Source organism: Thalassophryne amazonica, chromosome 14, assembly GCF_902500255.1.
Source record: "Thalassophryne amazonica chromosome 14, fThaAma1.1, whole genome shotgun sequence".
Classification (NCBI taxonomy): domain Eukaryota; kingdom Metazoa; phylum Chordata; class Actinopteri; order Batrachoidiformes; family Batrachoididae; genus Thalassophryne; species Thalassophryne amazonica.
In genome coordinates, this window is record NC_047116.1 from 64,118,522 (window position 1) to 64,132,969 (window position 14,448).

The 14,448-nt window shown below is 39.6% G+C and overlaps 1 protein-coding gene across 1 annotated transcript in view; it reads left to right on the forward strand.

The window, feature by feature from the left end:
- The window catches only part of lrp1bb (low density lipoprotein receptor-related protein 1Bb), a 1,555,752-nt gene that overhangs the window by 1,413,686 nt on the left and 127,618 nt on the right, over nt 1–14,448 (forward strand). Inside the window, exons 82-83 of the mRNA XM_034186395.1 lie at nt 5,912–6,037; nt 13,811–13,975. Of these exons, the coding sequence (XP_034042286.1) occupies nt 5,912–6,037; nt 13,811–13,975 (291 nt within the window). The remainder of the gene's footprint in view (nt 1–5,911; nt 6,038–13,810; nt 13,976–14,448) is intronic.

Below are 14,448 nucleotides of genomic sequence, written 5' to 3' on the forward strand. Positions count from 1 at the left end.
ACTACCCTTTCAAGAATTTTTGAGAGAAAAGGAAGGTTGGAGATTGGCCTATAATTAGCTAAGATAGCTGGGTCAAATGATGGCTTTTTAAGTAATGGTTTAATTACTGCCACCTTAAAAGCCTGTGGTACATAGCCAACTAACAAAGATAGATTGATCATATTTAAGATCGAAGCATTAAATAATGGTAGGGCTTCCTTGAGCAGCCTGGTAGGAATGGGGTCTAATAAACATGTTGATGGTTTGGATGAAGTAACTAATGAAAATAACTCAGACAGAACAATCGGAGAGAAAGAGTCTAACCAAATACCGGCATCACTGAAAGCAGTCAAAGATAACGATACGTCTTTGGATGGTTATGAGTAATTTTTTCTCTAATAGTTAAAATTTGTTAGCAAAGAAAGTCATGAAGTCATTACTAGTTAAAGTTAATGGAATACTCAGCTCAATAGAGCTCTGACTCTTTGTCAGCCTGGCTACAGTGCTGAAAAGAAACCTGGGGTTGTTCTTATTTTCTTCAATAGTGATGAGTAGAAAGATGTCCTAGCTTTATGGAGGGCTTTTTTATAGAGCAACAGACTCTTTTTCCAGGCTAACTGAAGATCTTCTAAATTAGTGAGACGCCATTTCCTCTCCAACTTACGGGTTATCTGCTTTAAGCTACGAGTTTGTGAGTTATACCACGGAGTCAGGCACTTCTGATTTAAAGCTCTCCTTTTTCAGAGGAGCTACAGCATCCAAAGTTGTCTTCAATGAGGATGTAAAACTACTGACGAGATACTCTATCTCACTTACAGAGTTTAGGTAGCTACTCTGCACTGTGTTGGTATATGGCATTAGAGAACATAAAGAAGGAATCATATCCTTAAACCTAGTTACAGTGCTTTCTGAAAGACTTCTAGTGTAATGAAACTTATTCCCCACTGCTGGGTAGTCCATCAGAGTAAATGTAAATGTTATTAAGAAATGATCAGACAGAAGGGAGTTTTCAGGGAATACTGTTAAGTCTTCTATTTCCATACCATAAGTCAGAACAAGATCTAAGATATGATTAAAGTGGTGGGTGGACTCATTTACTTTTTGAGCAAAGCCAATAGAGTCTAATAATAGATTAAATGCAGTGTTGAGGCTGTCATTCTCAGCATCTGTGTGGATGTTAAAATCGCCCACTATAATTATCTTATCTGAGCTAAGCAGTAAGTCAGACAAAAGGTCTGAAAATTCACAGAGAAACTCACAGTAACGACCAGGTGGACGATAGATAATAACAAATAAAACTGTTTTTTGGGACTTCCAATTTGGATGGACAAGACTAAGAGTCAAGCTTTCAAATGAATTAAAGCTCTGTCTGGGTTTTTGATTAATTAATAAGCTGGAATGGAAGATTGCTGCTAATCCTCTGCCCCGGCCCGTGCTACGAGCATTCTGACAGTTAGTGTGACTCGGGGGTGTTGACTCATTTAAACTAACATATTCATCCTGCTGTAACCAGGTTTCTGTAAGGCAGAATGAATCAATATGTTGATCAATTATTATATCATTTACCAACAGGGACTTAGAAGAGAGAGACCTAATGTTTAATAGACCACATTTAACTGTTTTAGTCTGTGGTGCAGTTGAAGGTGCTATATTATTTTTTTCTTTTTGAATTTTTATGCTTAAATAGATTTTTGCTGGTTATTGGTGGTCTGGGAGCAGGCACCGTCTCTACGGGGATGGGGTAATGAGGGGATGGCAGGGGGAGAGAAGCTGCAGAGAGGTGTGTAAGACTACAACAGAAGTAATCAGAGTAGTAGTATTCCAAATGTATGTACATACATACATGTAATCCACATGTATTCTTTCAAAGAATCCTACTCAAACCTTGACCATTTACCATTGATATAAAGGGAAACCTGCAGTGTGCTGACCCTTCATGGCACATGATTGCCCACCCCTTGTATAGTGCCTGAAGTTATCCTTAGTAACTAGTGTCATCTTTTAACTTCATAGTAGGCTATGAATGTGGATTTGTGAAAATTAAGACTCATCTATGCTATTTTATGACCCTGATGGATATATACAAAGATGGATGTGTGTTGTACATTCGCTATGTTAATGTACCAATAAATCTTTAAAGATTAAGGAAATAATGCCAAAGATCTTCAGAAATAAGGAACATTTAACAGCAATTTGAAATATTTTGGTGTATCTTTTGGGAGCCACGTAGTGCTGATCCACTCCTTGACAAGCTGCTTTGGCCTCCTTTAATTCAAGCGGCCCATGTGCTGTCTTCTTCAAAGAAAGAGGAATTCATCATCTGTGGAAAAACACAGACCTATTTAAATGCCACATTAAAGGTGCTGAGTTATCCACTCGGGCATTTGGAAGAAAGTAAAATGAGTAGGTGGTGTGGAATTGGTTTGGAATTGTAATGTTGGCAGCCATCAGAAGGGGACCATACAATAAGATGGTTGTCTGTCCATTTTCTTTGAACAGTGTACAGGTGGAGCTGGAAAGAAACAAATGACTGGCTTTTTTGTGTATCTGATGTGCTGTGTTGTTTATTCCAACAAAGCTTCTGAGACATTAAAGTCTGCGCCTGTTTGCTGTTCTGCATTGATAATGACCTCAGTGTAATTCTTAAGGTAAATAAATCTCTTCCCTTCATCCTCCCTCAGGCATAGCCATTGATTATTTCAACCAGCGTTTGTACTGGGCTGATCCTGAGCTCTCACAGATAGGAAGTGTGAGATTAGATGGCTCGGACCCTCTGGTGACAATCAGCGACAGACACGGTAAAGCCAACTCCGGAACAAAGTGTAGATTCTCCTTCTATGCTCATGCTGTCCTTTGATTTCCTCAAGTTTTTTCTTTTTTTGTTATCAAACGATTTCTCTGAAAATCACTGAGCTTCTAAGCAAAGCCTCACAAGAAATGACATCACCATCAATGAAACACAAATATTAATTTTGTGGCAGTTATAGTATACTATGAGTGATACTGGAATGTGATTTGGGTCTACCACGGCTCCTGTACTTGGCAGACTATATGAGAGAGCAAAGTAAAGGAGGATAGACCACAAAAATGAGAATAAATCAAATCAAATCAAATCAATTTCATTTATATAGCGCCAAATCACAACAAACAGTTGCCCCAAGGCGCTTCATATTGTAAGGCAAAGCCACACAATAATTATGGAAAAACCCCAACTGTCAAAACGACCCCCTGTGAGCAAGCACTTGGCGACAGTGGGAAGGAAAAACTCCCTTTTAACAGGAAGAAACCTCCAGCAGAACCAGGCTCAGGGAGGGGCATTCTTCTGCTGGGACTGGTTGGGGCTGAGGGGAGAGAATCAGGAAAAAGACATGCTGTGGAAGACAGCAGAGATCAATCACTAATGATTAAATGCAGAGTGGTGCATACAGAGCAAAAAGAGAAAGAAACACTCAGTGCATCATGGGAACCCCCCAGCAGTCTAAGTCTATAGCAGCATAACTAAGGGATGGTTCAGGGTCACCTGATCCAGCCCTAACTATAAGCTTTAGCAAAAAGGAAAGTTTTAAGCCTAATCTTAAAAGTAGAGAGGGTGTCTGTCTCCCTGATCCGAATTGGGAGCTGGTTCCAGAGGAGAGGAGCCTGAAAGCTGAAGGCTCTGCCTCCCATTCTACTCTTACAAACCCTAGGAACTACAAGTAAGTCTGCAGTCTGAGAGCAAAGCGCTCTATTGGGGTGATATGGTACTATGAGGTCCCTAAGATAAGATGGGACCTGATTATTCAAAACCTTATAAGTAAGAAGGAGAATTTTAAATTCTATTCTAGAATTAACAGGAAGCCAATGAAGAGAAGCCAATATGGGTGAGATATGCTCTCTCCTTCTAGTCCCTGTCAGTACTCTAGCTGCAGCATTTTGAATTAACTGAAGGCTTTTCAGGGGCATACAGGGCAGTTAGGTATAAATAAACATCTGGTGTGGTCCTGCTCCTGAACCTAAGCTTTATTATCTCCATATGTTGAAAATTATCTTCCTACATCATCAAACATTCTTCTCTTCTGTCAGCCTCAGGACATAATCTTTCATTATTCCAAGTATGCTGAGAGCATTACACACTCATCATCATTTGTCTTTTCTCTGCTGTATTTATAGGAATTTCACAACCATACAGGATTGATATATTTGAAGACTTCATCTATGGAACTGGGCTCAAATATGAGGTCTTCAAAATTCACAAGTATGGCAGCAATCTGTGGAATTTGTCACTCTCGGTGTGGAAAAGCCCACTAATGTTTTGATCGCCCATCGATACAAGCAACAAGATGGTACGTTGTCCATGGGCATTCATGTGAAGTGTGCACACTGTACACACATAGAACACACAACAGTCCATAGCATACAAATTATTCTGTGAAATAATTATGGAGATTATTTATTTATGAACTAAGTGGTGTGGTGGCTAAGTGCTCAGTGCACCTGCTTCCAAAAGAAGTTTACTGGTGGAAGACCAGAAGCAAGTGGCTTCTCTTTGCCTGGTTATGTGTGTGCCTGCATGGTTGTACCTTCGAACACAGACAAACTGGGGAGCGCTCACATTCTGTGTTTGGTATGCTTATGAATTTTGGGTCAAGGATAAACGCCACCAAAATGGAATGTTGATAGGACTAATATTTTTGGAGAAATTATGGACAATACATAACAACAGTGAACAAAGGACATTGATGGACTCACGTGCCATTCAAAATCATTATAGAAAAGTTGCATAATTTATTGTGACCCTTGAAAAATGTAAGCTATCTATTTTATAAACACTACCTATTCTAGACCACATGGATCCCCACGGGCAGTGCCCTAGTATACCTTTAAATCTGGTAATTCAAACAGAAGTCTGTTCCATACCCTAAGGTTTAAAATGCAGATGTACAGGATGGTATTTTTTTTCCTATTAAACCATCTGAAAAGGTGCTTTTTGACTTCACACATTTTTGTGTTTTTTGCACCTCATCCATTGTGGTGTTGCACAGTGAAAAAACACATTTTTTGTTGGTCCATTTTTCAGATGTAAAGGTTAAAATAACCCAGTGTATGAGGCACAACTAATCAATGGAGTTTTGATCTTCCTCCCTCTTTTTTCAGACAGCAGCCTTGCTCTCGTCGTTATTTGTTTCTTCTCTGGTGTTAATGGGTGCAGACCAACAGATCAGTCATGGTCAGTTTTTCACTTAAAGGGCAGCTGTTGCATTCCTCAGTGACTCATTAGGCCAACCATGTGCTATGTCATCTGTGGTCCAACATTGTGCACATCTTGCAAATCCAGCATGAAGGTTTGATGTTTTTGAGCAAAACGAAAACAACTATTTACAGTGTTGTTTCCCATCTTTGGTTTTGGTCATGAAATTTGAGTGTCGTCATTCACAACTTTTAATACACTAAATGGCCCAAAACCTTTATTGGCCTGTTGGAGAGATGGCAGACTAATTAATGTTCCACAACACAATACAATAGCCTAATCTAAAGTAACTCATTCACAATGTCACAAATAAAGATGGATTTTGCTGTGCAGTAGTTGCTTTCTGTCTTTGATTGCTGACTTTTGTGTGGTTGTCTCAGTATTCCTTTTGCAGAAAAACTCTCATAAATGCAGTTAAAGTAGATGTTTGTACTATTGAGATAATACCAGAAATAGCTTGCAATTTATGCTGCTTATCAAAAGGGATACCTTAAAAAGAAATTCATTATACTGCCTGCACACTTTGGCTATTTAATCTGTAAATCATCTTTTCATTGAAGAAAATAACACGTTTCAAAGCTAGAAACCACGATATTGCCATTAATCACATTGCTCTCAAAATGAAAAGCATGTTTTTACAAACAGCTCTCATCTGAGGCCAGGATAACAGATGATGTTTTTGGTTCTTTTTAACTGTCTCCACAGTGTCAAACCCATGCCTGAGAATAACTTGTGATTTCATGTGTTTGCTCAACCCAACTGGAGCCAAATGTACCTGCCCAGAAGGGAAAGTGCTAGTCAACAACACATGTAGTGATGTTAACATTTCAGGTAAGTCTGATCCTGATTTGAAGGAAGGATATAAAAAAATAATCTGTTGAAAGTCAAGTTTACAGTCCAAGGTCAAAATTTAGACCCAATTCATGTACAGTATATAGGGAAATTTAGAGTGGCTATTGTGAGGAATTGGTTATAGATACACCTATGGTTACTAAACTCAAATATTGCTTTTCTAGTGGGCACATGATCCTAACATTTTATGACCTTGACATTTCACACTCAAGGCATGGCTGTTAAACTCAAAACATTCAGAGCCAATATGGATTAAACATGAAAATGGAAAGGTTGTGTTTAGTCAAGGATAAAATGGAGTTATTTTATATGAATTTACTGGTCACATGTCCTTTGATCCTAGATGACCTTGAAAGGTCAAACTGGTTGTCAGTGAGTATTTCAAGGAACTGATTAAATATTCACCTATGGTTAATATTAAAAACTAATATGAAGTTATATGTCACCTTTCTATTGGTCACTTGATCTTGGATGATATTGTAGTGTCAAGGGCAAGCCTCTGCTCCCCTCCACAGCATGTCTTTTTCCTGGTTCTCTCCCTCAGCCCCAACCAGTCCCAGCAGAAGACTGCCCCTCCCTGAGCCTGGTTCTGCTGGAGGTTTCTTCCTGTTAAAAGGGAGTTTTTCCTTCCCACTGTAGCCAAGTGCTTGCTCACAGGGGGTCGTTTTGACCGTTGGGGTTTTACATCATTATTGTATGGCCTTGCCTTGCAATATGGAGCGCCTTGGGGCAACTGTTTGTTGTGATTTGGCGCTATATAAAAAAAAATTGAATTGAATTGAATTGAAGGTCATTATTATTAACTCAAACAGTTTGTGACATGAATTCATTCATTTTCTGTACCTGGTTATTCAAATTAAGGGTCACAGGGAGCTGGAGTCTATCCCAGTGGTTAGGGGCAAGAGGCCGGACACAACGCCAGTCTATCACATTGCCACATATAGACAATCACATTCACACTCACACCTACGGTCAATTTATGATTCAGGTCTAGCACTACTCGGCTTGGCACAGCACAACTCTACTCAGTTTTTTTTTTTGCCTTTGCATTCAGCATAGTAGCTGGTACTTGGTGTCTGCTCAGGTGAAGTTCCAAGCGAGCCAAACCAATACTGAAATCGCTTGTTAACAGGCTGCCGGCCACTGATTGGTCAGAGAGTGTTGTCGCTGGAGGAGTCTTGAGTGTGATGTCCAACCACGTCCGAAACGAGAATCAAACCCACCATTTTAAAATAGTCACAACAGCATTACAGCTGCTATGCTTTTCATTCATTTCATGCAAGTTTATTTACTCGTGCAAAACCACACTGTGGTCCAGCGATGAGTTGTGGACATTTCTGTGTTTGGTGGTGGCACACAATGACTGCCCTTTGACCTCCACAGTGGTGTCCTGGGCACTATATTCATGCTGGCCATATGACTGGGTCTGCATTTTCTAAGTGCCCAGCGACTGTTGTTGGAAGTTTGTGGGTGGCACCTCGACACTGGCTGAGTGTGGGTCCAATGGACATTTGGGTGCCATTCACCCTCATTCGGCTGCTGGTGTGAAGGCTGGCTCAATTGCAACATTCGGCCAGGGTTCGACACGGCTGATCATTTTGTGCAGCCCCTCGACCGAGGTCCGAATGGTCCGACCTGCGTATGGCATGCTGTACGAATGTTGTGACTACTGTCAGATAGCAGTACGACCTCATCTTGACTGCTGTTCGATTGGGTTTCCAGCAAGAGTGTGATGGGAATGTGGACTGCATTTGCTGTGACCTAACAGTTGTGCCAACTGCTGTATGAAGCATTCGGGTGCAACTCAGATTTTCACGAGTGCCATTCGAATCCTCCTTGCACCATTCAGCCTTATTCCTGTTATGTGTGAAGGGACCTGCAAATAGACACTTCAGTGAGCGCACCATTAGTATCAATGAATTCTGGCTATACGAGGGTTAGGGTTTAATGAGATATAATAATCAACTCTATCACAGTGTAAAATCAACTCTTATTGGAGGAGAAACATTGATTGACAAGACGGTAGAGCTGATTTCACTCTACAGTAGAGTGTATTTTATTCTATTTAGACTGGGACCAAATGTTATCCCGGCAGAGTATATTTTACTCAGCAAAATTTACTGTGTACCATAAACTATTGTAGTATGATTCATTATTCTGCTGGATGACTTATAGCAAGCCAGAAGTAATTTATTAAGATATTGTGGACAACCAGTTTTACTGTTTGTTTACTTCCATCTATGTTTATGGCCCCATTAAATGTCAAACTTTTTAACATATACTATTGGATTATGCTAAAACATCTTTTCCATTTTTAGCATTTAATTTATGTCAGTAAATCTTGGTAACCTTTACAAATTAAATTTATGTGGAGACATTTGTGCAATAATTAAATTGTGCTCTGAATGGCAGATGTGCCAACAATTGTTTGATTAATGTAACACAAGCAAAAATGTGTAATTCAGGGATGTTTCACCGCATTATTCAAGCACTGCTACATCATAAAATTAAAAACAACATACAATAAAGTGACTGCATCAATGTGGTTTACATGTTTGACACTGATTCACATGAAGTAATTATTTGTGTGTTCATGATTCAGTTATTTTCTATACCCACTTATTCCAATTAAGGGTCTTGGTGGGGGAGCTGGAGCCTATACCAGCAGTCACTGGGTGAAAGATGTGTTACACCCTAGACAAGCAAGTGGAGACATTTCTGCAAAACGTACAAAAATGTATCATTCAAAATTCACAGTGAGATACAACAGGTGTATAACATGTAGGCACACGATAAAGACACCCCATTCTGTTGTATAATGTTTTGTGGTGGCATCTCTGAGAAAACCATCTGAAACACACACAAACACACCCACACAGCATATTTTAATTAGTGATATCTGGTCATTAAAAAAAAAAAAAACATGATAAGGTCTGTGATTAGTTCATCTAAATTAATCACATTTAATTGTATGTATCATTTTTTTCAAAAATAACACCCACCAGATGTGTATGTGTTTGGGGCATTTAATCATTTGCTGTAAAATGAGAGGATCTGGGTTATTTGTGTTACATTTGTCAAGGAGGTGTTAAACAAACTGTGACGTAAATTCTGATCTTAAATCAGGAAAATGTCTTTCAAAACACTCAAAGAATTGTGTGTGTTTGGGGATGTTAAAGGCGATTTTTATAATTTTATAATTATCTTAACAGATCCAGAACCATTTCATGATTAAATCTGTCCATTGAACATTAAGTATTGACATCTAACCCAGTTATTGCTCAAAAAAAGTCTTTATATACAGACCAAGTCACTGACATCAAGACAGAATGGAGCAAAGTGTGACTAAAGGTGTTATAGTTGCTGAAATTAATGAATCAAAATTAGCAGTTTATATTGACAGCTACATTTTTACTACATAATAGCGACAGCTTGCAGTCATTACAACGTTGTACAGTGGACTTATTATTATGAGCTACTGAGGAAGCTAGGGATAGCTACAATGATCTTACCTTCATGTATCCTCTCATCTTTGGCTTCATACTGTTGTATGGCTTCCCAAAGTCTCCTGTACCTTTCAAGCGTATTTCGTCTCACTGCCTGCAGCCTTCACTTAGATGGAGCTCCGCTGTTTATACGTTTGTTTAACATATAAATCAATGTCACGGCAGTTTCGCGCAGCCATGCTCTGATGACCCCACTCACGTTGAGGAGGTTCTCAATTGTATTGGAAAACAAAGTGCCTGGTACCAAACTGAGTAGAGTCGAGGCAAACTGAGTAGTGGCAGAGCTGTATAATGGATAAGGGCCTTTAGAGTCACCATTTACCTAAGTGTGTAAAACAGATATATATCATGCCCATCATGTTCACATCACAAACTAAAATATGTTGTAGCGAATGCATACAAATTGGCCACGAATAAAGCGTTTTTATTACATCTGCTTTGCAGCTGATTTGCGGACAATCTGTGAATGCATAACAAACACGTCACGTAAACCCAAAGTATTATATGTGGCAGAAAGTGACATACCTGCCAGTCAGTGCCGGTCCGGCTGTGTAAATCCACAAAGACGTAATAGCTGCTGCAATCCAGGACTGCAGATGCCGTGCACGTGCAACACGTGTGCGATGCAGTCATAATACACCCGTACTCACTACATGCGTTATATAACTGTGATTGTTCATCATATATTCGCTATATATTATTAATATATCTGTAATTCATACTGGGACATTTGTCATTTTTGGCCATTTTTGTTGCGGACGACAATGAACGCCCATAATTTGTGCACTCAATTCATGTGCAATTGATCCTCTCCCCAGTGGGACAGGGCCCTTATGGTTAAAATTTTAACCAAACTAATTTCGGACAAGTTATTTAAATTAGCATCACGTCTGAAGTTTTATAAAGTGAAAATGTCAGATATATGTTGTAGTCTTAAAGTATTGGACACGTTTTAAAGGTTTTAGTGTGGACATGGTGTGTGCGCAGTGCATTATGGGTAAAAGTTCACGACAGGAGAAATGCATTTGAGACGCTCTGATCAGGATTAAAATCTTTGTATATCTTTGTATATCTTTGTAAAATCTTTGTATATTGTGCCTAATACTCTCGTGAATATATTCTCTGCATTTATAGACGTTGTTATTGTGGTGTTTTATGTAAAAATGCCAGAAGAAGCCCAGGTTGCTTCCCCCAAAAGTCTTAAATTGTGATTCAGGCCGTGTGATATAACCGGCATCAAAATGCACAGAACACTGCCATCTACTGGCCACCGGTTATATCACAGTGTTGTCTGCCACAGAATTTTAAAATTATCTCTAGGTTTCCAAAACCTGAGAGACCACACACATGGAGATAAATGTGTGGTGTCAGCCACATGGTAAAAACAACACACAAACAGATTTCACACACGAACATTCCCAGGTCAAACACCTCGCTTTCTGATTGGCTGCATGTCACATTTATCTCCTTACGTCCTTCTTAACACACCACACATGGCAGGAATATCTGATATGATTATATTTAGCGTCATCACGATTGTCGGGACATCCTTAAAGGAGACCTGCATTGAAAAAAATGCAGTCAGATTTTTTGAACAAAAAATGACTTACATTTACACATGAGATCCTTCTGAAGGTAGTAAAGTAAATCTGCAAGCCCAGATCTGTCATTCAACAGAGAAATCTTAATTTGAAAATGACAAATTTACAGCTAACATTTAGCCCTTCGCAAATTGTCCCTCTCATCATGGACGCTGCCGAGACGTCACGGACAAGACCCTCTCCCAGCATGCATTGCGCCAATTGTAATTTGTGGATTTACGTCAGTTTGCATCTGCACCTTTTTCTTGTCTTATACGGAAGGATCTACTTTTTTAAAACTTCATATTGTCTTGCGGCACGTTTGGTGAGTACACATTTCTTTTATTTGTGCTTGAAAATTATTGGGGGGACTTTTTCATACGCCCGTTTGATTGAGTGGTGTCGCAATGAAAATCTACTGTCTTTCGCCTCTGGTACCATCGCGGGATATGGAGGCGAGACCCGCAAAGAATCCCAGTCATTAAAAATATATAAACCTCTCTCAGCGTCCATGGAGCTTTGGGGCTCCAATTGCCGAGACGTGCGGTGCTGTGGATTTTGCCGCAAGAAGTCTGTCCTTGCAGCAACAGGTGTACCGGCCGCTTCGCATTAAAACAGCGAGCGTAATCTCAGGACTTGTGCCAAGTGTGCTGCAGCTCCATTCAGTAGACAGAGAGGTGATGCCGGTGTTGTGCGCTGAATCTGGCACACCACCAGCTGCAAAGCAGACACAGGTGGTGTGAGTGGCCCGAGTTGGCAGTTAACGAGCTCGTTAACGAGCCCACAGACTTAATAAGCGCAGCGGAGGCAGAGAGCAGGAGAGGAAGAACGGCGCCCGCTGTTGATGTCGTTGCTGATCTGAGCACACAGATCTGTATCTCACATTCATTGCAGCTTACTTTTGGATGTTGAAACCAGGACGTGTATAAGTAACATTACTAACAGATAAAATCAGTTTCAATGCGGGATCGGACTGAAGGCGGGAGCGCATCGTCTTGTCCCTGACGTCATGGAAATGATACGGCTGTACAAAGTGTTTTCAGAGAGGGCTAAATTTTAGCTGCAAATTTGTCATTTTTAAACGAAGATTTCTCCGCTGAATTACAAATTTGGGCTTACAGATTTACTTTACTGCATTTACAAGGGTCTTATAAATACATATCAGCTATTTATTTTCTGAAATCTGACCACATTTATTTCAATGCAGGTCTACTTTAAGATTGTCGGAAGGGGAAGATCGGGTCCGATATCAGCCTAATTGATGTTATGACGCCTCATGGAGCAACTGATTGATCTGTTACAACACCGCACCGAACATGTTTTCACTATTATTTGATTTCTTTGTGTGACTGATATCGTTATTCAAGCATTCAAAAGGCGATTCCTATTGCCACACAATTCCAACCACACATGAGAATGTTTTTTGACAGTTCTTGTTATTGAAAGAAACCTTGTCTCCTTAACCGGATAGAGTTGTGATGTCATCACATGTGCACTTAGGCGCTGCCTAGCGGGATCTTGAAAATTTATTTCTTTTTTTATACAAATGAAAAAAAAAGACATATTTTACAAAAGCACATTTATTTGTAAACTCCAACACGTTACATTGATTCACTTGTGTTGTTTTTTACATAGAATGAATGAATCAAGCAATCAGTATGAGCAGAGGCTTAATTTACCCATAATCCCCTCTGGGCATCTGTATGATAATGTTCAAATCTTCAGAATTAGTGCATTATTTTAAAATTAACAGATTTGTGTTATATATCACTTTGTACATTTTAAGAGTTTACATGAATGTAGTTATTCTATCCAGAAAAAAAAAAAGTATTTATAAAGCAAAACCGTAATTCAAATCTGCTTTCCATTTCAAGACCTCTGCCTCATCGCTGGACCACTCTAGCTTGTCAGGGTAAATGATGCTTCCCTAAAGCAGGAGGCAGAGCACACACAGCCGCTGGTGTTCCAAAGAGGTCTCCCATCCAAGTACTAACTAGGTCCCGCACTGCTTAGCTTCTGAGATCTGATGGGATCAGTCTTACACAGAGCAGATCAGCTGCACCACTAATATGCCTCTAACATCCTCATTTGTCCTTGTGGTACCTGGTACACAAATTGCCCCATGCTATTTTTGCTAACTTTTGAACTTCACGAAATTAGTGCCAAGCTCAGGGATGAGCCTCGTTAGCCAAAGAGTCTGCCTCTAAGAGCCACTATTCTCTTATGTTTGTTGAATAACTTGACTTGTACAAAAAATTCATGCTACGTGGCTCATTATTCATTGTTCTTCGGTCTGACCAGGGCTTAATTGGAATAAGTGATGGAATTTGAGTGAGTGAGAAAATTACAAATGCACAAATAATTACTTCACATGAATCAATGTCAAACATGTAAACCACATTGATGCAGTCACTTTACTGTATGTTCTATTGTAATCTTAGATGTAGCAGCACTTGAAAGATGAGGTGAAACATTACTGAATTACACATTTTTTGCTTGTGTCACTCAAACAATTGTTGGTATATTTGCCATTCAGAGCACAATTTAAATGCTGCACAAATATTGTGCGAAACTATATTTTTTTAGCAGACAGATTGAAGTCTGACATTTGCATCACAATTTAATGTGACTGGAAATAAGAGATATGTGCTTTGGCTTTTGTGAAGGTGAATTGTGTCGCCCTCCATGTGAGAATGGAGGCCGGTGCTTAGCCAATGAGAAAGGAGACTGGAGATGCTACTGCTGGCCTGACTTTTCAGGGGAGCGCTGTGAGGTCAACCACTGCACAGACTACTGCCTAAATGGAGGCACTTGCATGGGCTCTCCCCTGGGTAAGTCAAATTCAAAATGTAATGTCAAACACCATTTTTAGGATTGAGGATATCTGTCTGATTTCCCTACAGAGCTATGTTTTATGTTTTGGTCTCTATTCTTTGTGTATTCACCACTATGCTGTAAATATGCCAATCAATTCAGAACTTACATCCACTGGCTGCTTCATTCGGTACACTTTGCAAGCACTGAGTTGAACATCCTTCTGTCTTCACAACTGCCTGAACATCATGTAAAGATTACATGTCATAATTGTCACATTTGTTCAGCAAGTTGCTGAAAACAATCCTAAGGTATTTTGGTCCTTAATGTATACCTACCAACTTGGACATAATACTCCAGTTATACTGAAAATGTTACTGCATTGTATGTGTTACCATAATGATTCAAAAAAGGTATTGTTTGGACTGTTTATTACTGAATGTTGCAATTATGGAGTAAAGCCAGGAGGTACATTAATATTTTACAAAGG